Source organism: Dendrobates tinctorius, unplaced genomic scaffold (genome assembly GCF_039654945.1).
Source record: "Dendrobates tinctorius isolate UK_male_01 unplaced genomic scaffold, ASM3965494v1 ptg000032l, whole genome shotgun sequence".
Classification (NCBI taxonomy): domain Eukaryota; kingdom Metazoa; phylum Chordata; class Amphibia; order Anura; family Dendrobatidae; genus Dendrobates; species Dendrobates tinctorius.
This window is the reverse complement of record NW_027361700.1, coordinates 43,247,782-43,269,558: the sequence shown is the minus strand read 5'-3', so window position 1 is coordinate 43,269,558 and position 21,777 is coordinate 43,247,782. Positions and strand designations below refer to the sequence as shown.

Sequence of the window (21,777 nt, the reverse complement as noted above, 5' to 3'; positions counted from 1 at the left end):
ATACCCTGAAACAGCTGTATGTGGATGGATACCATGTTTTGGCATAGGTGGTTTCCTTCATTGGAGACTGCCCTTCCCGTGGTTGTTCCTTCCCGGGCAAAGACCTGGCTGGTCATTGCTTGCGTTGAGAAACACGTGATGGTGTCTCCGCGGCTTCTGTTTTGCATGCTTTACATATTTCCCATAAGGGATGGGGGCAGTGCTCTAGAATCACTGCGTTGAGAAACACGTGATGGTGTCTCCGCAGTGTCGGATGTTGATCTCCATGAGTTCATTCATCCTCCTCTTCATGATGTTCAGTGATGTCACGTCAACTTCCGGAGTCTGGTGGTTGAGGTTGCATCACGGAAGCCTGACTGAGTCTCACGTAGACTGCGGACACTCGACTGAGTTGTGGATGGTGTTTCACTGCACGTCACAGCCCAGTATCGAGTGCGAGTTGTAGAAGATTTTTCTCTCTCCTCTGCTTTCGTTGGCACATGCTTGCGAGGCTCTGCCAATGAAAGCATGTGTCACAGTCTGGGTATGGACCATAATTCACCATGTCTCCTGGGCTGAACATGACAGCCTCATATATGCCTGTGGGGGTCTCACAGTGACTGGACTGGGAATCTTCTACTTTGGCTATGACACACAAATGTGTGAATTAGGCTTTTGGCCCATTTAAAGAGGACGATTTCAATCTGTTGGAAGGAATCTGTCAACAGGTTTTCGCTTCCTCATCTTAGAGCAGGGGTGGGCAATTAATTTTCCCGAGGGGCCACAAGAGAGACTGTGACTGTTGTAGAGGGTCGAACCAATAGGCCGAAATTAATTCTACTCAATATTAATATCGATATATTATAATTATATTATTGGTAACAATATTAATTGTATCACTTAATACTGAGCAGAAATAAGTATGCTGACATCCCGGTATATATCGTTTGAACCCGAGTACAGACCCTCCCTATATATACTGCATGAGCCCTACACAACCTCCCTATATATACTGCATGAACCCAAGACAGCCTCCCTATATATACTGCATGAGCCCCACACAGACTCCCCTATATACAACATGAGCCCCACACAGCCTCCCCCATATACAGCATGAGCCCCACACAGCCTCCCCCATATACAGCATGAGCCCCATACAGCCTCTCCATATACAGCATGTGCCTTACACAGCCTCCCTATATACAGCAAGAGTCCTACACAGCCTCTCCATATACAGCATGAGCCCCACACAGCCTCCCCCATATACAGCATGAGCCCCACACAGCCTCCCCCATATACAGCATGAACCCCACACAGCCTCCCCCATATACAGCATGAGCCCCACACAGCCTCCCCATATACAGCATGTGCCTTACACAGCCTCCCTATATACAGCATGAGTCCTACACAGCCTCCCCATATACAGCATGAGCCCCACACAGCCTCCTCAAACCAGGGGAAGAGTCTTGAGGAGATCATTTGCATATTCCCAGTGCCTTCTGGGATAAGTGAAGAGTCTCCGCGAGCTCAACGATCACTGGGTTTTGGCCGTTGCAGCTGAAAAGAGGAAATCGGAAAACCAGGGGAAGAGTCTTGAGATCATTTGCATATTCCCAGTGCCTTCTGGGATAAGTGAAGAGTCTCCGCGAGCTCAACGATCACTGGGTTTTGGCCGTTGCAGCTGAAAAGAGGAAATCGGATAAACCGCGCGCTGATCTTTCATCGTTTTTAAGAAATCTCAAGATGGAAGAGGCCAGCAGCCATTTGGTGAGCTGCATTTCTTGCTACATGTTCACAGATTTACCAGTGGAAAAGCCAAACTTCACATGCCACAAATGCAAGCTTGTGACCCTGTTGGAGGAAACGTTGCAAAATCTCGAAGAGAGGTTAGCTACGTTGAAGATCATTAAGGAAGGTGAAGAGTTCTTGGACAGAGCAGAATTATCTCTTCATATTACAGAAAGAGAAGAAATTCGAAGTGCACCTGAAGAAACAGAGGAATGGAGACATGTGACCCAGAGAAGCAGGAGGATCAGGAGGCAGTCAGCACCCATACTGCTCAGAAACCAGTACCAGGCTCTCACGCAGGAAAACGATGAAGAAATACATCAGGATAAGACTTTGCCAACAAACAGCAACCTTGTACGCCTTCAGAGTCCTCCTGGATGGAGAAAGAAAAATGTTGTGAAGAAGAAACGGAGAGTGGTGGTCATGGGGGATTCCCTGTTGAGAGGAACAGAGGCCGCTATCTGCAGGCCGGATATAACTTCAAGAGAAATGTGCTGTCTTCCAGGTGCAAAAATTAAAGATGTGTCTGACAGGATATCAGGACTCTTCAGACCTACAGATGACTACCCATTCCTGCTACTACATGTGGGGACAAATGACACCGCAAGAAACGACCTGGAAACCATCTGCAGAGACTTTGAAGACTTAGGCAAGAAAGTGAAAGAACTGGGAGCGCAGGTGGTCTTCTCTTCCATCCTCCCAGTGGATGACCATGGAACAAGGAGGTGGAATAAGATTCTGCAGGTGAACAACTGGCTACGTCGATGGTGCCGTCAGCAACGATTTGGATTTCTGGATCACGGAGTGAACTACTTATACGATGGACTACTTGCTAGAGATTGGGTGCACCTTACGAAGACTGGAAAGCAGGTATTTGGAAGTCGCCTTGCTACACTTGTAAGGAGAGCTTTAAACTAGAACAACATGGGAAGGGAAGCAAAAGACCAGAAAAAGCCATACACCTGACAAATGCTATTGAGAACTCTGCTATTAGAAGTGGAAAGGAAGAACAAAGACGAAAGAATCTAATTAATAAAAATATTGGAGAAAGAGAAACCAATCACAAACTAAAATGTTTCTATACTAATGCACAAAGCATGGGCAACAAACAAGGAGAATTGGAACTACTAACACAGGAAAAGAAATATGATGTCATTGGAATCACGGAAACTTGGTGGGACAATACACATGATTGGAATACAAGACTAGAAGGATACAACTTATTTGCAAGAAACAGACTTGATAAACGAGGAGGGGGTGTCGCATTGTATGTTAGAAATGCGTATATCTGCACAGAGATTGAAGCTTTAGAGACTGGGAGTTCTGTGGAAACTGTTTGGGTAAGAATACAAGGACAGAACAATGGAAAGGACACCATTGTAGGCATTTACTACAGGCCGCCTGTGCAAGCTGAAGATATGGATGAACTCTTTATGCATCAAATGGCCAAGTTCTCCAAAAAATATGACATAGTTGTCATGGGAGATTTCAACTATCCAGACATTTGTTGGGAATCTCTCTCAGGCAAAACTAACAGGTCAAGGAAATTCTTATCCTCTCTTGCTGACAACTTTATCTTCCAAAAGGTAAAGGAGAAAACAAGGGGAACTGCTACCTTGGATCTAATCCTTATAAACAGGGAGGAAATGGTTGAGGAGGTAAAAGTGGCTGGGACCCTAGGAGGTAGCGACCATGCTATTTTAAAATTTTGGATAACTAGAGGCGGAAGGCCTGTGAAGACTCAGACGTCAAGGTTAGATTTCAGAAAGGCAGATTTTAAGGGATTCAGAAAGAGAATTGGAGGGATCCAATGGCTGGATATCCTTAAAGACAAAAATGTCCAGGAAGGATGGGAAATCTTGAAAAATGAAATTCTCAAAGCACAGTTGTTAACAATTCCGAAAAGAGGGAAGAATAGGAAGCATTTAAGGAAACCAGGATGGATGAACACAGAACTTAAGCACATGCTAAAAAGGAAGAAAAAAATGTTTATAAAATGGAAAGAGGGAGGCATATCTAAAGAAGAATATAATGCTGTCTGCAGAACCTGCAGGGCACAAATCAGATTATCTAAAGCTGAAAATGAATTGAGGCTTGCAAGAGATGTCAAAAGCAATAATAAAAGATTTTGGGGATATGTCAAAAGTAAAAGAAAAGTCAAAGATGCTATAGGATTTTTACAGGATGAAAATGATGAAATGGTAAGACAGGATGTTGAGAAGGCTGAACTTTTAAATTCCTATTTTGCATCTGTTTTCTCCCAGAAAGGAAATGTAACATCAACTGTTATTCACTGTCCTATTAAGGGAATAGAAGAATCCAGGATATCTATAAACAGAAAGATAGTGAGGAAACACTTAGCTAACCTAAATGAATTCAAGTCTCCAGGTCCAGATGAATTACACCCCAGAGTACTGAAGGAGATAGCAGAAGAAATTTTTGAACCCCTCTCCATAATCTTTGAAAATTCTTGGAGAACAGGAGAAGTGCCAGAAGACTGGAGAAGAGCAAATGTTGTTCCTATCTTCAAAAAGGGGAAGAAGGTGGACCCAGACAACTATAGGCCGGTGAGTCTGACTTCTATACCAGGAAAGATCTTTGAACAAATTATTAAACAACATGTATGTCAATACCTGGATAAGAATGAAGTGATTAAACAGAGTCAGCATGGGTTTGTAACTAATAAGTCATGTCAGACTAATTTAATTTCCTTCTATGACGGTATTACTGATTGGGTGGATCAAGGAAATGCTGTAGATATAGTATATCTTGACTTCAGCAAAGCATTTGACAAAGTCTCTCATACAATCCTTATTGAAAAAATGACTAAGTATGGAATGGACAAGGCAACTGTTAGGTGGATTCATAACTGGCTTAGTGATCGGACCCAAAGAGTGGTCGTAAATGGCTGCACATCCAGTTGGAAGAATGTCTCAAGTGGGGTACCACAGGGCTCTGTCCTGGGCCCTGTATTGTTCAACATCTTTATCAACGATTTAGATGAAGGAATTGAGGGTAAACTGATTAAATTTGCTGATGACACAAAGCTAGGAGGGATAGCTAATACTAGAGAAGAGAGAGAGAGGATTCAAAAAGATTTAAATAAACTGGAGAAGTGGGCAGCAACTAACAGAATGGTTTTTAACAGGGAGAAATGCAAAGTACTACATCTGGGCAATAAAAATGAAAAAAGCATATATAGAATGGGAGGAATAGGGCTAAGTGACAGCACATGTGAAAAAGACTTGGGTATACTAATAGATCACTGACTGAATATGAGTCAACAGTGTGATGCAGCAGCAAAAAAGGCAAATGCAATTCTAGGATGTATTAACAGAAGCATACAGTCTAGATCACGTGAAGTAATTATTTCCCTCTACTCCTCTTTGGTCAGACCTCATCTGGAATATTGTGTCCAATTTTGGGCACCACATTTTAAAAAAGACATCAACAAACTGGAGCAAGTTCAGAAAAGAGCGACCAGAATGGTGACCGGTCTGCAAACCCTGTCTTATGAGGAAAGGTTGCAGGATTTGGGAATGTTTAGTTTGCAAAAGAGAAGACTGAGAGGAGACTTAATAGCTGTCTACAAATATCTAAAGGGCTGTCACATTGTAGAAGGATCAACTTTATTCTCATTTGCACAAGGAAAGACTAGAAGCAATGGGATGAAGCTGAATGGGAGGAGACACAGATTAGATATTAGAAAAAACTTTTTGACAGTTAGAGTGATCAATGAGTGGAACAGGCTGCCACGAGAAGTGGTGAGTTCTCCTTCAATGGAAGTCTTCAAACAGAGGCTGGACAGACATCTAACTGGGATGATTTAGCGAATCCTGCTTTGAGCAGGGGGTTGGGCCAGATGGCCCAGGAGGTCCCTTCCAACTCTACGATTCTATGTTTCTATGTTTGTTTCTATATACAGCATGAGCCCCACACAGCCTCCCTATATACACTGCATGAGCCACACACAGCCTACCTATATACACTGAATGAGCCCCATACAGCCTCCCCATATACAGCATGAGCCCAACACAGCCTCCCTATACACTGCATGAGCCTCACACAGCCTCCCTATATACACTGCATGAGCCCCACACAGCCTCCTCATAAACAGTATGAGCCTCACATAGCCTCCCTATATAAGGTATACCGCATGAGCCCCACACAGACTCCCCTATATACAACATGAGCCCCACACAGCCTCCTCCATATACAGCATGAGCCCCACACAGCCTCCCCCATATACAGCATGAGCCCCACACAGCCTCCCCATATACAGCATGTGCCTTACACAGCCTCCCTATATACAGCATGAGTCCTACACAGCCTCCCCATATACAGCATGAGCCCCACACAGCCTCCCCATATACAGCATGAGCCCCACACAGCCTCCCTATATACACTGCATGAGCCACACACAGCCTCCCTATATACACTGCATGAGTCCCACACAGCCTCCCCATATACAGCATGAGCCCCACACAGCCTCCCTATACACTGCATGAGCCTCACACAGCCTCCCTATATACACTGCATGAGCCCCACACAGCCTCCTCATAAACAGTATGAGCCTCACACAGCCTCCGTATATACACTGCATGAGCCTCACACAGCCTCCCTATATACACTGCATGAGCCACACACAGCCTACCTATATACACTGAATGAGCCCCATACAGCCTCCCCATATACACTGCATGAGCCCCACACAGCCTCCCTATACACTGCATGAGCCTCACACAGCCTCCCTATATATACTGCATGAGCCCCACACAGCCTCCTCATAAACAGTATGAGCCTCACACAGCCTCCCTATATAAGGTATACTGCATGAGCCCCACACAGCCTCCCTATATATACTGCATGAGCCCCACAGCCTCCCTATATACACTGCATGTGGCCCCCACAGTCTCTCTATATATACTGCATGAAGCCCCCACAGCCTCCCTATATATAGCATGAGGCTCCCACAACCTCCCTATATACTGCAGGAGGCTCCCACAGCCTCCCCATATACTGTATGTCGCCCCACAGCCTCCCTATGTGCAACATATCATCCCCATAGCATCCCCATGTGCAGCATGACACCCCATAGCCTCCACACATGCAGCATGTCACCCCATAGCCTACCCATGTGCAGCATGTCACCCCCATAGCCTCCCCATGTGCAGCATGTCACCCCCATAGCCTCCCCATGTGCAGCATGTCACCCCCATAGCCTCCCCATGTGCAGCATATCACCCCCATAGCCTCCCCATGTTCTGCATGACACCCCCATAGCCTCCCCATGTTCTGCACGACACCCCCATAGGATCCCCGTGATCAGCACAACACCCCCATAGCCTCCGCATGCCCACCCAAACATCCCATTCCAACGATGTGTCCCTTACTGGGCTGCTTGCTGTCGTTCTGTTAAAATCACTGTTTTATCTCCTACAGATCTACCAGTTCTCTGAAAGCTGACCTCTGTATAACGCACCCCACCATTAGTTGGCAGGTTTCTGTGTACACTGCACAGTTAGAAAGCTGCCAATCAGTGGAGGGGTTGGGTTCATACAGAACTCATGAATATGGTGGACTACATGGCAGCAGCTTTACTAGTCCTCTAGTGGTAATAGATAGACTCCTATCGATAAAACAGTAATTTTATCAAAACTAAAACAAGCAGCCCAATAAGTGACACATCGTTAGAATAAGGTTCTTTGTCCCTAAGTTATGCTGCTGTAAGAGTAAGAGAAGGAACGTGGGATGCAGTGACGGGATGCAGGCACAGCAAGGGATAACAGGTTTATTTACAGGGGAATACACCACGCAGGGAGGTAAAGAGTTAAAGAGTCGGGAGCTAAAGATTTAGTCAGGGGAGACAAATGGTACATTAAGGCAAAGGATATAACAACGGTTCACATAACAGCAGGCAGTTCCTTAGCACAGATGTAAGGCAATCCTTAAACTGCAGCTCCTGCTGCGAACTCAATGATGTCGGCAACGGCTGTCGCGGTGTCCTCTCCAGTGGGGTCCAGCAAGCAAACAATACCCCTTCTGCTGGTAACAGTGGTCGGTCTACGGTACCTTCCACTGCCCCAGTCCTTATACTGTAGATGCCTACAAGGTTACGGGCCACGGTGCTGTCTAAGCCCGACGTGACTCCTGCACAACTCTCCTCACAGTCTCAGTCAAGCGAGCCCACAGTGGCTGACGGTCGCACAGGTCACGGTCTTGTATGAGTCCAACGTGGCTCGGCAGTTGTTTAATGGCCCAATCAGGGTGCAAGCAGCGTCGGATTGGAGTACCTCGGGCCCACCAGAGAAAATCGCTCTTGGGGCCCACTATGTAGCTACATAGAAATAAATAGAAAACCACCAATTGTGTGGTAAAACACAGTAATATCAGGGTATAATATAAGGTAGTACACGTTTTAATTATGTAGCAGGGGTTGGGGTAGAATCATAGAGGGGTAGCCCCCTCATAGAATATAATGTAGCCCCCTCATAGAATATAATGTAGCCCCCCTCATAAAATATTGTAGCCCCTCTCATAAAATATAATGCAGCCTCTCTCCTAAAATATAATGCAGCACCCCACAAAATATAATGCAACTCCCTCATAAGGTATAATGCAGTCCCCACCATAGAATATAATGTAACACCCCTCATATAGTATAATGCAGCCCCAACACAGAATATAATGCAGCCCCCTCATAGAGTATACTGTAGCCAGCTCATAGGGCATAATGCTGCCCCCCTCATATAGTATGATGTAGCCCCCCCAGAATATAATATAGTGTAGTCCACTGAGAGAATAATGCAGCCCCACCACAGAATATAATTCAGCCCCCATAGAGTATACTGTAGCCCCCTCATATAGTAATATGTAGTACCCCAGAATATAATGTAGTCCCCTGAGAGAATAATGCAGCCCCACCACAGAATATAATGCAGCCCCCCATAGAGTATGATGTAGCCCCCAGAATATAATGTAGTCCCCTGAGAATAATGCAATCCCCGAACAGAATATAATGTAGCCCCCTCATAAAGTATAATGTAGCCCCTCTCCACCCCCATCATTGTCCTCATCACCACCTCCATCATTGCCTTCTCCCCCACCACCCCTATCATTCTCCCCCACCACCCCCATTACTGACCATTCCACCACCTCAATCATTGCCTCCTCCCTCACCACCATCATTGTCCATTTCATCACCTCCATCATCACCTTCATCATTGCCTCCCCCTCTACCATCATTGTCAATTTCATCACCTCCATCATTGCCTCCCCCACCACCATCATTGCCCATCACTTCCATCATTGCCTCCCCCACCGCAATCATTGTCCATCACCTCCATTATTGCCTCCCCCTCACCACCATCAATTTCCATCACCTCCATCATTGCCTTCCCCACCATCTTTGCCCATCACCTGCATTCTTGCCTTCCCCACCATCATTGCCCATCACCTCCATTATTGCCTCCCCACACCATCATTTTCCATCACCTCCATCATTGCCTTCCCCCACCATCATTGCCTATCACCTCCATCATTGCCTCCCCACCCTCATTGCCCATCACCTCCATCATTGCCTCCCCCACCGCCATCATTGCCCCCCACCACCATCATTGCAGATCACCTCCATCATTGCCTCCCCCACCAATATTATTGTCCTTCCCCACCACCCCTCTCACACACACACACACACACACACAAAGCACCGCATCACTCTCTCACACTTACACACAAAGCACCGCACCACATACACACACACACACAGGCACACATACATACAGCACAGCTCACCTCCCCACAGCAGCAGCACATCCTGGCAGCATCTTCTTCGCTGGCAGCTTTCTGTCTGAGACAGCGCGCTGGATGATGACGTCATCCAGCTGGGCTGTCTCAGACAGGAAGCGCCGGGCAGTAGGCAGGATGCTGGGATGTGCTGCGCTGTGTGTCTGTGTGCCTGCATGTGTGTATGTGGTGCGGTGCTTTGTGTGTGTGTGGTGCGGTGGTGGGGTTTTACATTTGGGCACTGTTTGCTGTAGCCTGCAGCTAACGCTGCCCGCTATTAAAGAGAAATGGGTGTGGGGAAGCATGAATATTCATTTCGCTTTAGCAGCGGGGACAGGATCCTTTCTCCAGCTGCTGCTACACTGGCGCAGGGCAGGCCCCCTTGACTCGGGAGTCAAATAGCCACTGGCTGGAATTCTCCGGTGGGCCAGACCGAGCCTGGGTGCAAGTGTCTGTCCTGTCCCCGGTCACTCTTATGGGGCACGTGTGTTGTACTCACGGATACGGAGCATTATGCGCCTTGCTTTCTGGCAGCCACCGGGCTTACACTGCATGTCACCTTCTCTCTGGTCCTCGCAGTTGGTGGCGGACGACGACGGGCACTGGTGCTCCCGGCTGAAGCACTCCTCTCTGTGGCTGCTGCAATACCCCACTCAGCTTTGCTCTGTATGTACGGCTCTACTTCTCCGGACGTGGTAAACAGTGGACCACCCCCCATTCGGGCCCCCACCACAGCAGCAGCCACAGTGAGTAGTGCTCCGGCCGGGAGCACTAGCGCCAAGCAGATCAGCGTCGCCCGCCGCCAACTGCGGGGACCAGGAAGAGCAGGACGTGCGGTGTGTGTCCAGTGACCGCCAGAGAGAACCAGGTGCCGTACACTACGTGACCGTGAGTACCGCACACGTCCTGCCCAGGAGGGACCGCGTATTAGACTGACACTTGCACCCTGACGTTGTCAGCAGATAGTTGCCCTGACACTTCTGACCTGACTGCACTGAAGATAGTTTAGGAGCCACGTTGGGCTCGTACAGGGCTGTGACCCGTGCCTTTGTTAGCCACCCGCAGTATATGGTCTAGGGGCAGTGGAAGGTACCGAAGACTGACCACTGCTGCCAGAAGACGGATCATCGTCTACGGTCTGCTTCTGGAAAGGACACTGCTCCCGTTGCTGGCGCTATTGAGTTCGCAGCAGGAGCTGCAGTTTAAGGACTTCCTGACGCACGTGTTAACGAACTGCCGTTATCGGAAACATTGTTCTCCTCTTCACCATAACCTTTGCCTTTTATCCCTTATTTATCCCTTTACCTCCCTGCGTGGAGTGTTCCCTGTTATTAAACCTGTTAACCCTTGTTCTGCCTCCTGTCCGTCACTGCATCCCGCGTTCCTGTGATAACCTTGCAAATATTTTACAGTTATGTTATGCATCTAACTCCTGATCATGTATTATTCTCACATATACCTATATGGATGTGTCACTGCTATCTTACAATACTTTCGCCATAAGTTTGCATATAATTAGGGTATGAAAGCGTATGTTCTCCTGGTATTTCTATGGCTTTTTTTCCAGGATTCATTTCTTTCCATTCTCTGAAAAATGGCTTCCTATAAAATTAGCTTGTGTTTGGTTATGTGCATGAGAATTAATTCTTTGCACATTATTTTGGTTGGGATTGTTAACCCTTTAATGACCAGGCCTGAAATGGCCTCGATGACAAGCTTTATTTTTTTCAACATTTCAGCAGCCATTACTTTTTAATATTTTCGCTGACACAAATGTTCCTTGTTTTGTATGGGAGAAAATGTATTATTTTTATTATGTTTTGCTTTATATTTACATTTCCAAGTCATTTATATAATTATTTTTTGTGATGCAAATATAAAAAAAGTGACTTGGTAATTAAAAAAAAAATTACTATTCATGATTCACACTAAATAAATAAGATTTTGAATGAATCCTTTGGATCATTTTGGTCATTGTTTTTTTTAAGTGCTATGTGATAAAATGTATGCATATGAATAATAAACAGGTGGTGTTTTGGACTTGTGAGAAGAAGGTTATTTAAATTTTTTAAATATTTTTCCTGACAAAGCTGATTTGGGTCTGCCACGACGCTTCAGCTCTGCTATGCCGGGTGGACATCTGGTGATCACGGGATAGAAGGATTGGTATTGCTGATACTCCTATTCCACGCATATGAGTGCTATGCAGATGGCAAAAGAGACTACAGAGGCGGTACTGAACTGCTTTTGTCCTCTCATCACAGCCAGGGACCAAGCCTGCTCATGAAGGAGTCAGAGCTATAATCCTGCTCCATAAATTTCCATTGCCTTGGGATTGAAGCCCAGGACTAAGCATCATAATTTTACAGTGCTTGTGTAAGCAGGTTGCGGGATGCAGTGACAGACAGAAGGCAGAGCAAGAGTTAATAACATTACTTGAACAGGGAATACTCCACGCAGGGAGGTAAATGGTTAACACGGACGTAAGCCGTTCAAAGTACTGTATAAACAGTATGCAGAGTTAAAGAACAGCAGAAAGGGTATCCTGTCAGACGTTCCCCAGGATGGGATGAATCACAGAGCAGAAGATGATCCACAAAAACCGGCGTGTCACTTGTCCGGCGGGGTCCTGAAGAAAACGCGGATCTGTCTTCTGGAAACAGTGGTTGGTCTATGGTACCTCCCGCTGCCCCTAGTCCAATGTCTGCACCCACCGTGGTCTGGCCGATATACACTGGAGAATCAAGGTGCAAATGACGGTCCCGTACCCGGTCTCTCTTAGGCGGCATGCGCACAGTACTCAGGCTCGGATTGTCTGGCACCTCCTTTCGTGGCAACCAATGTGCACACTGCACGTCTCTCCTCACAGTCTCTGCCAGTGGCGGCGGTGGTGCTCTAGCGCAGGCCGGCGCTGTACGGATGCTCCAGGGCCGGAGCACTCACTCGTCCCTGCTGCGTGCTGTCTGTTCCCGCCAAAACTACCTGTTTCCACGGGCGCTGAAGCTGCCCCCATTAACCACTCCCCATACTTCCGCATACAAGGAGTTTTAAGTCCCTTAAGCTTTCCCCAGGAGAACACAGGAGACAGCCCCAACAGTTCAAGAACCGGCACAGAACAGGTACCCGCGGCACGGTCCTTCTTCTTACACTTGATCGCTATCAGTTTAAATTATTGCATAACAAACTAAAAAAGGGTCTGTTTTTAACCAATAATAGCACCACTCTTGTCCATGAGTCATGTCTGGTAGCTGTTCAATCATTAATATTTTATGTTGGGGATTTGTATGAATGTGTATTAATATTATGTTCCACTGTACAAATCTAACTTTTTGGTAAAATATTTTTCTACTCAGATTAAGCATTGTTGTGGGTGCTCCAAAATCTAACACATCGCAGCCTGGGGTCTCTAGCGGTGGAGGGGTCTTCCTGTGTCCCTGGCAGTCAGGAAGCAATGACTGCTCCATCATACCATTTGACCAAACAGGTGCAGTAAAGCAATTCATTCAGTAAAAATTACTCCAATCTGCCTAGCGATCAGGGATGAGGATAAAAGCAGGTGAGGGGTCCTGTTTAGTTTTTTATGTGATTGTTGGCAAAGTGGGGTGGGGGCCTCAGCTTTTACGAAGAGACCCAGGAGCTTTTGAGATGCTCTTTTGACATCAGTTTTCCTTAAACACAATATAAAAATAATTTAAATACTTTCTGATGTCACAAATTAATCCATTACATAGGAACCAATATATCAAAGCTTTCACGCCAGAAAACTGGCTTAAAAAGCTTTGAAAAGTTGCAAAATGCTTGTGCAATTCAAATATGCGCACACTTTTTGAGACTCTTAGTATTTACGAGTACACTCCATTTTTGCCCAGCTCTGCCAAAATGCCTAGAGCTGGGTTGGACGCATGTCAAATTCATGAGGAGTGGTGATGTCCCTTAGGAGGCAGACAGACAGACATATTTCTCACTCGAGGATCGCATCTCAATCCTTGGACTGACTGTCGGCTCTCCTGACCTGAGCGTGATAGCTACATAGAGATACATCACGCTGTCACGCTTAGGTCAGGAGAGGTACCGGGCCAGTCCGTGCATTGCAATACGATACTTGCACGAGAAATATATCTGTCTGCGCCCATGTGCCACAAATCTTACTCCAGTCATTGACTGGAGTAAGTCAGTCAATGACTGAGTCAATGAGTAAGTCAGTCAATGTTCAGCCCCATAGAATCCCCATGTTCACCTCCATTGACTGGAGTAAGATTTGTTGCAAGATGCACATGAAGGAGAACGGCACTTCCCGCCTCACCTAATTAATTGAGAGGAATGCACATCTTAATGAATCAGGCACCTTGCACTACAACCCGCACCCTCACCAAGATCGGCTCATGGCCTCAATTCATCAAAGCTAATTTTTTTTCAGGCCCGATTTTATGAGGTGGTGGGAAGGAGTGCTTGGAGCTTAGGAGAGAACATCATGACTATCAAGCAGAAAACCACGTGGAAGAGAAGTGGTGTGCTGCTGAAGACATAACACAGGATAAATTCTTTAAAGAGAGCCATCTGTTGTAGAATACACAAATGTGTGTTGCTTAAAGGTTCCCATAGACATTACCTGAAAATTTCCAAACCTGCCGATTTCAGTTGGGACTGGCTGACCATCTGATATCTACAGGGGCCTCCTGACTTTTCCCTGAGACATAATGTAGAGCAGAGGTGGGCAATTAATTTTCACGAGGGGCCACATGAGAAACCATGACTGTTGTGGAGGGCCGAACTAATACGGTAGCTTGAAACTAATTATACTGAATATTAATTTATTAATATTAATTGTATCACTTAATATTGAGAATAATTAAGTATGCTGACACCCCCATATATATCTTTAAACCCCCCACAACCCCTTATATAAAGCATGAGCTCTACACAGCTTCCCCCATATGCAGCATGAGCCTCACAGAGCCTCCCCATATACAGCATGAGCCCCACACAGTCTTCCTATATACGGCATGAGCCCCACACAGCCTTCCCATATTCTGCATGACAGTAAACAGCCTTCCCATAGCCTCCCTATGTGCAGCATATCACCCCCATAGCCTCCCCATGTGCAGCATGTCACCTCTATAGAATTCACATGTGCTGCATGTCACCCCAATAGAATCACTATGTGCTGTACGTCACCCCCATAGAATCCTCATGTGCTGTATGTCACTCCCATAGAATCCCCATGTTCACCCCTGTGAAATCCCCATGTTCACCCCCATAGAATCCCTGTGTTCATGTCCATAGAACCTCCATGTTCACTTCCATAGAATCCCCATATTCACCCCATAGAATCCCCATGTTCACCTCCAAAGAATCCCCATGTTCAGCCCCATAGAATCCCCATATTCAGCCCCATAGAATCGCCATGTTCACCTCCATAGAATCCCCATGTTCAACCCCATAGAATCCCCATGTTCAGCCCCATAGAATCCCCATGTTCACTTCCATAGAATCCCCATGTTCACTTCCATAGAATCCCCATGTTCACCCCAACAGAATCCCCATGTTCAGCCCCATAAAATCCCCATGTTCAGCACCATAGAATCCCCATGTTCACCCCAATAGAATCCCCATGTGCTGCATGTCACCCCAATAGAATCCCCATGTGCTGTATGTCACCCCCATAGAATCCCCATGTTCACCCCTGTAAAATCCCCATGTTTACCCCCATAGAATCCCCATGTTCACTTCCATAGAATCCCCATGTTCCTCTCCATAGAATCCCATGTTTACTTCCATAGAATCCCCATGTTCAGCCCCATAGAATCCCCGTGTTCAGCCCCATAGAATCCCCATATTCAGCCACATAGAATCCCCATGTTCACCCCATACAATCCCCATGTCCACCTCTATAGAATCCCCATGTTGACCCCCATATTCATTCACATGGAAAAAAAAAACACATACTCACCTCGGTCCCATTCCCAGGCACCCTGCTTCTGCCTCCGGAACGCTGACTTTCCGGCGGTACACAGCTGACGCAATGAAATGATGTCATTGCGTCAGCTGTTTCACACGCTGATTGGTGGAGATAGCAGCCGGAGGCCCCTCCTCCACCAGTGCTGACTGCGGCAGACAGCAAGCGAGTGGGCGAGCACGGTGCAGCCCGCGGACCTCAGGTTTCCAGCCCCACGGCTGTCTCGCACTTTGCCCAGGTCTGGTCAAGAGGGAGACATTGCACTACCATTTCCTCAGCCTGTACGTGGGAGACAAGATGCAGTTCTGCAAAGTGCGATGCAGGAAAGGCTGGTACGCCGTGGACAACACACGGCCCACCTCCAGTGAGGAGATCTCAAAATGGGAGGAAGAAGCGAACTTTGAGATGTCCCAGCACCGGCACCCACCATCTCAGCCCATGTACAGAGGACAGGAAACTCCCAGGGTACCAAAGAGGGAGAGTACTGCTACCCGTTTGGGCTAAAGATAACCAACACTTTTGGCGCTGAAGTGTCTCCAGTGGCCGGTACAGGTACCAGCATCTGCCTTCCACTCAAGTTTTTATCTTTGGGACCGGTCTTTTGGAGAATGACCATGGGAGGCAGAGACCACCAGACCAACGATGGAGGTGGGACCGACCTCCATCTCCTAACACCTGAGAAGCCTGGAAGAAGACAAAGTAGTGGACATTTCAATTTATTACCAGGTATTTCCCTTTTCTCCAGTTTTTTTCCTGTATGCCCGTGTTATAGACACCATTCCTTGAGTCAGTGTTATCCGAACTCAGTAAGTGTTCCAGTGTTCCAGATTTTTCAGTAGCCTGTTGCTATATGGGTGTCTGTTGCCTTAACTACAAGGGACATGAACACTCCGGTCGGGTCACTCAGCATACATGACTGACAGTTCCTAACAGAGGAAGACGTCATGCATGGGAGAAAGAAGAGGGGTTTAGACTGGTTTTTGTGAAGTGTTTTATGTGTTTATGATTATACAAATTGATGGTTGGGGACGACCATATTTTGCTGTGGGAGCATGTAGGGGGCTAACCAAAGATGTTGTGGCAAGAATGAGTTCATATGAATAGTGTTATATGATAATGTTATTTGTTTGATAAAGAGTGTTGCATTTTATCCTTATGGCTGGTTTGCATATCGGTTCTTCTGGAGATTGGGGAACCTGGGGATTGGGGAAGTCTGTCCACTAGGAGAACTATTACAAGGGATAGGGATATAGCTGGCATCACACAGGGTAGTATACAGTTAACAACTTGGGATTAGCCCACTAGTTGGGAGGGGTGAAATCAGTTACTAAGGGAAGCACTTCCTGCTTCAGTCAGAGGAGTGTGTAGTCAAGTTCAGAGGCAAGTGTGTGAGTGGAGTCCAAAAGAAGTGCTAGATAATGACAGCGTTCTTCAGGTTCCAAGTAAACGGATGCAGCATAGGCGAAAGGGTCCTTTCAATGCAAGTCTCCAAACAGTATGAGGACACATCTTAAGCTTCGTGAGGATGCCGGGGCAATCTCAGCCTAGGGCAATGAAAAGGTATTGAGGAAGATGTCGTCCGGGTCTCAGCAAAAGGGAAGGATGGTGGGTCTCAAGGATGCTGTTATGCCAGATAGAAGGTACCTGGTACCAACAAGAGCTGTTAAGGTGGGGGCATGTCGGGCACAACGAAGTCAAGGATTGATAAGACACTGGACAGAGGGAACATCATCCAGAAGGGACTCTGTCTCACTCTGTGTACTACAACCGCATTTATCCGAATTGCACAGTAAATCTGAACCTGTTGAACCGGATCTGCTACGATTCGTCCCATTACCTTTTTGGCTTGCTAACTCTGGACCATCCTGCTAGGCCCCCTACCCCAGATCCCATCTCCGGAGAATCACTCACTACTTCCATCTCTTCCCATCTCCGGAGAATCACTCACTTCTATCTCTTTTCCTCGTCACTACTCTGTATCACGCTATCTGTTGCCTCGGTCTCCTCTCACTTCAGGGACACCCACTCCATGCGACCCTGCTCTCTGGTCAGACCATAGGTCTGCCTCTACTGCAAGCTGGACCCTATCTGACTTCCTGGCAGGAAACTCCCTCTGTCCCTTCACTTTAGCCTCTCCCAATCTGGGCTAATCCCAACTATTAACCCTAACTATCCCTAATAGAACGATACTGCTGGACAGAATACAATCTATAACTAATAACACACATTACTAAATGTGGCGCACATAAAATACATTGCAACAATACACATCTTTTAGGGTAAATATTGACAACACTTCCATCCTTTTTCAGAGGTACAGCATGGGTCTGTACTCTGTAGAAGTCTGTGGGTGACCTGGTACTGCTCCCTGACACTCGCAGTCTGTGTACAGGACCTTGCTAAACTTACATTGTTGTATCTCTCCCATAGGTGACATATATGACACCAGCAATGAAGTAGTACAGGTTTTTAAGTCTAACCAATGGCTTGGAGCAACCGTGAGAACATGGAACAATATTATTCTGGTATGAGTGCATAATACTTGATATATATTAATTGAGGTATAGAATCGTCAGGAATTTAGTATATGCAGATCAAGTTATTGAAACATCAGAGTTTTTTTCTACTGAGCGAGAGATGCTTGATGTTTGATGCTGGGCCGATGCCCACAAGACCGCAACAAAGTCTGTCTTACCATTAGTAGCAGATGTGAATTAATTGAATTGTTTTGCTGCTGTAGCTTGGAATATCAATTAGTGGAAGTAACTACTCAGACATGCACATAAAGGGGCTTTCCAGGCTTAAGATATTGATGACCTATCCTTAGGGCAGGTGACCGTATTTATAGTCTGGGTGTGATCTGACAAAACTTTGGAACACATTCGGGCCAGTGTTAATCTATAGAGCCATGCGCATGTCCGATTTTTTCCTCAGACAGAGTCTGTCCAAGGAAAAATCACAGCAAGCCAGAATTTGATTTGATATTTGATTTGATTTGATATTTGAATCCCAATTGGCCATGCAAGTCAATGAGTCCGTGGAACTATTGGACTGCGCTGGAAAGACATCTGAGTGCAGTCCGATTTCCAAGCACTGACACAATAGAGATGATGGAACATTTTTTTCTTCATCTTGTCGTCAAAGAGAATCATGTCACACTCTGATCACACTGTTATCAGATTGTGTTTAGTATAATTGGCCCAATTCTCTTGGATGAGGAGATGAAGCCAGATCCTGGAGCAGGTAAGTGCTTGCAGAGCCGAAGATGCAGCTTGACGGTGATGGTGGTGGTGGTGGGGGGAGCACAGTTGGAGAACATGGAGGGGAGAATGGTATGGAGAACATAGGGGGGAAGCACGGTATGAGAACATGGGGGAAAGCATGATATGGAGAACATGATAGGTGAAAGCACAGTATTGAGGGAGGATGCACATTAGGGACGTACATAGAAATGAAGGGGCCCCATAGCAAAAGTCTAAATGGAGTTCCCCCCCAAAAAAATCACCGCCGGGCCCAGCTCACCGTCTTGCATCTCCACACAGCCTCAGCTCCTCACACTCCACCTCTAACAGCCGGTAGCTGACCTCACATGTGCAACTACTTCCGGCCGGGCCCAGCTTACACTGCTCTCTCTGGCTGGAAAGCTACATCAGCCAGAAGGCGTGGCGTCCTTATGCACATCCAGCCAGAGAGTTCAGCCGGGAGCAGTGCAGGACTAGAAAGGAGGAGTTTGGAGGAGCCAGGTACAGCATGACGGCGGCGCACATATTTAATTAAAGGCACACGGCACAGCACAGCCCACCGGCGGACACTAACAGCTTAGGGCCCCTGTGCAAGAAATGTGTCTGAGCCCCCTACTTTTATGGGGACAAAGTTACGTACAGTGGGGCAAAAAAGTATTTAGTCAGTCAGCAATAGTGCAAGTTCCACCACTTAAAAAGATGAGAGGCGTCTGTAATTTACATCATAGGTAGACCTCAACTATGGGAGACAAACTGAGAAAAAAAAATCCAGAAAATCACATTGTCTGTTTTTTTTTCCTTTTATTTGCATATTATGGTGGAAAATAAGTATTTGGTCAGAAACAAAATTTCATCTCAATACTTTGTGATATATCCTTTGTTGGCAATGACAGAGGTCAAACGTTTTCTGTAAGTCTTCACAAGGTTGCCACACACTGTTGTTGGTATGTTGGCCCATTCCTCCATGCAGATCTCCTCTAGAGCAGTGATGTTTTTGGCTTTTCGCTTGGCAACACGGACTTTCAACTCCCTCCAAAGGTTTTCTATAGGGTTGAGATCTGGAGACTGGCTAGGCCACTCCAGGACCTTGAAATGCTTCTTACGAAGCCACTCCTTCGTTGCCCTGGCGGTGTGCTTTGGATCATTGTCATGTTGAAAGACCCAGCCACGTTTCATCATCAATGCCCTTGCTGATGGAAGGAGGTTTGCACTCAAAATCTCATGATACATGGCCCCATTCATTCTTTCATGTACCCGGATCAGTCGTCCTGGCCCCTTTGCAGAGAAACAGCCCCAAAGCATGATGTTTCCACCACCATGCTTTACAGTAGGTATGGTGTTTGATGGATGCAACTCAGTATTCTTTTTCCTCCAAACACGACAAGTTGTGTTTCTACCAAACAGTTCCAGTTTGGTTTCATCAGACCATAGGACATTCTCCCAAAACTCCTCTGGATAATCCAAATGCTCTCTAGCAAACTTCAGATGGGCCCGGACATGTACAGGCTTAAGCAGTGGGACACGTCTGGCACTGCAGGATCTGAGTCCATGGTGGCGTAGTGTGTTACTTATGGTAGGCCTTGTTACATTGGTCCCAGCTCTCTGCAGTTCATTCACTAGGTCCCCCCGCGTGGTTCTGGGATTTTTGCTCACTGTTCTTGTGATCATTCTGACCCCACGGGGTGGGATTTTGCGTGGAGCACCAGATCGAGGGAGATTATCAGTGGTCTTGTATGTCTTCCATTTTCTAATTATTGCTCCCACAGTTGATTTCTTCACTCCAAGCTGGTTGGCTATTGCAGATTCAGTCTTCCCAGCCTAAACTGGTGCCATTACTACAGGTAATGAGTGGAGGAAAGAGGAGACTCTTAAAGAAGAAGTTACAGGTCTGTGAGAGCCAGAAATCTTGATTGCTTGTTTCTGACCAAATACTTATTTTCCACCATAATATGCAAATAAAAGGAAAAAAAAACAGACAATGTGATTTTCTGGATTTTTTTTTCTCAGTTTGTCTCCCATAGTTGAGGTCTACCTATGATGTAAATTACAGACGCCTCTCATCTTTTTAAGTGGTGGAACTTGCACAATTGCTGACTGACTAAATACTTTTTTGCCCCACTGTATATATAAATATACTCAGGACAATAATCATCAAGCATAACATTAAATTGCGGCTGAGAGTGAAAAAATATTCCTCTCCCAACATCAACACCCAAAATCACTGGGTTAACAGGACAACTCCAAGAAACACGAAAAACAAAAAAATGGCGTAGAAAGGTCCCACAAAGCATAGTAACAACTAAACAGATTTTCATTGAAACAGAATCACATATAAATATATCAATCAGTAAATACTAATATTGCACATACAGAGAGGAAATATGGAGGCGACATGAAGACATGAGACCCCTTTTGAGAAAGCTGGACCGCGAAACGCACGTCAAGGGGCTGCTGGGCGAGTTGGGGAAGCCACCCTTTGACTTATGGGTAAGCATGAATGAATGAATATATGAGCTGGAGTTAATATGGGGTACTGCTTTTTGGCACCTTTATATGTTTTTAGCTCTCCTAAAGGCCCCGTCACACATAGCGATCTCGTTTGCGAGATCGCTGCTGAGTCACAAGTTTTGTGACACAACAGCGATCTCACCAGCGAGATCGCTGTGTGTGACAGCGATCAGCGACCGGCCCCCCTGCCGGTATCGCTGATCGCTCTGGGAAATCTCTGGACATTTCTTTCGTCGCTGATCTCTCGCTGGCCAGCACGCATCGCTGTGTGTGACAGGCGGGAGACCAGCGATCAGCGATAAAATAATAATAAAAAAATAAAAAATATTGTTATTCTCACCTTCCACGTCCTGCGCAGCATTCCCGCCTCTCTCCACGCTCCGGTCCCAGTAATCCTTTGCAAGAATGACCGCGAGACTTCGCGATCCCGCGAGAACGGACGTCATCGCGGTAATTCTCGCAAAGGATTACTGGGACCGGAGTGTGGAGAGAGGCGGGAATGCTGCGTGGGATGTCGGA

The 21,777-nt window shown here is 46.4% G+C and overlaps 1 protein-coding gene across 1 annotated transcript in view; it reads left to right on the top strand.

The window, feature by feature from the left end:
* The window catches only part of ITGA2B (integrin subunit alpha 2b), a 212,119-nt gene that overhangs the window by 2,243 nt on the left and 188,099 nt on the right, over nt 1-21,777 (top strand). The window contains exons 3-4 of the mRNA XM_073572841.1: nt 12,906-13,036; nt 17,939-18,033. Coding sequence (XP_073428942.1) covers nt 12,906-13,036; nt 17,939-18,033 — 226 coding nt within the window. The remainder of the gene's footprint in view (nt 1-12,905; nt 13,037-17,938; nt 18,034-21,777) is intronic.